General features: G+C 33.4%; 1 protein-coding gene across 1 annotated transcript in view; it reads right to left on the bottom strand.

Annotated features, from left to right (window-relative positions):
- LOC104724855 (quinolinate synthase, chloroplastic-like) overlaps positions 1,838–3,258 on the bottom strand; it is a 3,415-nt gene continuing 1,994 nt past the window's right edge. Inside the window, exons 4-7 of the mRNA XM_010443416.2 lie at positions 3,052–3,231; positions 2,484–2,975; positions 2,235–2,396; positions 1,838–2,151 (exon numbers count right to left, since the gene is read on the bottom strand). Of these exons, the coding sequence (XP_010441718.1) occupies positions 2,089–2,151; positions 2,235–2,396; positions 2,484–2,975; positions 3,052–3,231 (897 nt within the window). The 3' untranslated portion in view covers positions 1,838–2,088. The remainder of the gene's footprint in view (positions 2,152–2,234; positions 2,397–2,483; positions 2,976–3,051; positions 3,232–3,258) is intronic.

Here is a 3,258-nt window from a genome sequence, read left to right as displayed (position 1 = left end):
ATTTTACCTCAAAAATTACAGGAGAAAGGGCCATTTTTTTTTTAATTTTTCAGCTCAGGGACCTCAAATATTTTGAGCAGGGCTGATCGTGAGTTTTGATCTTAAGTCTGAAAAATTTTATCAGGGTGAGGCTACAAATTTACCGAATGAACACTATTCAACTCTATTAAACTACCGTGGGAAGTTTTGACCCAAAAAAAAAAAAAACTACCGTGGGAAGTTAGGCTGAGAAAAACAAGAATGGTCCAAGATTATCTTTTACGAGATGGAGGGTTTTCAGAAATAGCGCATTGCGGGTGCCACTCGTTGTGGTGAGATTGTTTTTTTCGATAGGATATTACTACCTTTTTTTTTTTTTTTTTTTGTATGAAAGATATTATGATCAAACGTTATATGTCTACTATTATGATCCGAAGCGAAACAGTATGAGACGACGTGTTGAAGGTACTATGGTGGAGGGTACAGAGTATAGACATACATTTCTTGTTTATATATTTGCGGTTCCCGATTATGTCGAGAATACAATGCGTTTGTAACTTACCAACACATACGCCCAGATGTTCATGATATTGGTGGAGGCGTGGAGCATGCTTACTGTTTTAAATTTATTAACATTTTTAACACTGCTTAATTAGCAACTCATGCATATACAAAAAAAAGAGGTGCTAAACTATGTTTTAGATTGTTAGTTCTAAGTTTAAAACGTTACAATTTTCAGAAGAACAGAAAAAAAATATAAATCGATGAACAAAAAAAATAAGTCAACTGTTAAAAACATCGACTATGTTATAAATCCACTAGTCATAACATAAGTCAACTATTTTAATATAAGTCGATGACAAAAATAATTAAGTCAACAGAAGTCAAAAACAAAACGATTGTTTAAAAAATCGACATTATAAATAAATCAATATTGATTAAAATAAGTTTAAAATATTGATATATATATTATAAATTTTCTAATCTTGAATTATTTATTTTTAAATTAATTTAAATCTAAATAATATCAACAAAAATATTTAAATCCTTTTTATTCAAATTTTTAAGATCAAAAATTTATTCATGTAATCATTATTTAAAATACAATAAATACGTTTTCATTATAATTTTTATTTATTAAATAATTTATTTCGTATTTAATAATTTTAAAAAGTAATTTATTTTTAAAATTGAATTATTTTTAAATATAAATTAAGTTTTTATTATTTTTATTTAATTGTTAAAATTGTTTAAAAATAAGGGTATTTTTGTCCATTTTCATTTCAAAATGTGTAGTTTTCAAATAACTATAAAGTTAAATGTAATTTTCAAATTTCTTTTAAAATTTAGTATATTCTTAAAAATGTCCCAAATTGAAAAAATTTGGATCAAGTGACATGTTATCTTGTCTCTAACAGATTTATTAGTAAGGGAAGTTTCATATTTCAAAGTGTTGATACAAACAGTAAACGTCTTTTAAATGATTTATTTAGTTGTCACACAAGTTGTTATTATGTTGAAGAGCTTTTGCTTCACTCAAATGCTACACTTGTATGGCTTTTGGAGGTGGTAATTCTCTACCAACCGGATGGGACTTTTTCCATCATGAGTAGTTTTGATGATGCCTAATCAGTTTTGGCAAAAGCTTCCACAAATGTTCCGAAGTCCAACAAGATCATCATGGAGGACACGAAGAGGTTTGGTTTCAAGCACATAAATCCTTTCTTCCTTGTCCATGCATAGTGTCTACTTTTGGAACTTCTTCTCCGACTCCGATGTCCACATGCATGTTATATAATACAGCAGTCCATTAATTGCTGTATTGGTTATTAGATCCATGTTAAAGGAGACCCTTGCATCACCAACTTACGTAAAAACACGTTTACAACAGAAATGATAGAAAACGTTTCAAGTTTGTTACAATGCCACATTTTAAGCTCATTGCAAAGAGCCTCCCAAACAATAATAATACATCAATAAGCTCCTAATAAGCCTCTCTAATATATCCACACGCCTCTTCTGTGTATATAAATGTAGTGTATCTCTTTGTGATCATTATTTTCTTTGTTGATAACTAATAAACTCTCCAAATTTGTTCATATAGGCAAGTCATCTCTTGCCCTCCCAACTTAATACCTGATGAACAAGCTTCTCTGGTAGCTCCTTATTCGCCTGCAAAAGCGGGATATAGATTCAGGACTATAATCACATTACTGCAAAAGTTTATAAGAGATGAAACATATTTGATAACTCACTTGGAAGTGCCTCATGTGAAGTATAGGCTCACACCCGACATCTGCGATGAGTTTTCCTTGAGGAGTTTGTTTTTTGAATCGCTCTGCTATGAATCCCCCGAATATGTTTTCCACATCAGGTAGATTGTGGCAAACTTTCAAGAGAGAGCTAAGCGAGTTCATCTGCATTATCACAAAAAGCTTTGTATTTAGTGGAGTAAAGAGATTCATATCCATATTGAACAAATTGATGATAAAGCAAGAACTGACCTTCATATATGGACATGACGCACATCCACCATGAATAGAGCAGCCTTCACCGCCTGCTACTCCCGGTACAACCGGTAATGCCACATCACCAACTTTAGTGGAGTTTGAACTATCTGAAGTTGTTTTTGTCATCGAGTCTGATGATACAGGAAACACTACTTCAACCTTCACTTTCGAATTAGCAGAAGAACGTAGCAAACTCCTGATCACCGCGACAATAGCTGTAACCATTCCTGACTCTGTTCCAAGAACAAACTGTAGGTGGTCATCCACATTACGGTCCACTGCTTCCTGAACCTTCTGCTTGATGAAGTCTAGTATGTTTTGTGTGGATCCAACAACACCCATATCTCTTTTCTTTGCTTCCATTGCTAGTGAAAACATTTCACCTGGAACCTCGAGGTGAGCAGTAAGAAAGGCGTCACAATACATGTACTTTAATCTCTCCACTACCTCGTGACCGAAAAGATGATGTACAATACATGTTCCTTCCTGAAAACACAATCATATAAGCGAACCTTCTTTTGACACTTGAGTACTGCCACAAACAACAAAAGCCAAAAGTTACCTGGAAATAGTGAAGACGCGGCAGCAATGATTTTATGGTACTTAAGCTGTGCTTAGGGTGAATCTTGGCGATTTCTTCATCAGTCATCACTGTCATCTGCTGGAATAGCTTTACAATATTTGCTCCCATGTAAGAATCAGGACCGTACCAAACATTTAAATCCGGCATTTGAGCAAACGCCTATTGACATGAGACAGGGAAAGAGTT

This window comes from Camelina sativa, chromosome 2 (assembly GCF_000633955.1).
Source record: "Camelina sativa cultivar DH55 chromosome 2, Cs, whole genome shotgun sequence".
Taxonomy (NCBI): domain Eukaryota; kingdom Viridiplantae; phylum Streptophyta; class Magnoliopsida; order Brassicales; family Brassicaceae; genus Camelina; species Camelina sativa.
Note: the sequence above shows the minus strand (reverse complement) of the source record. Positions and strands in the feature narration are given on the sequence as shown.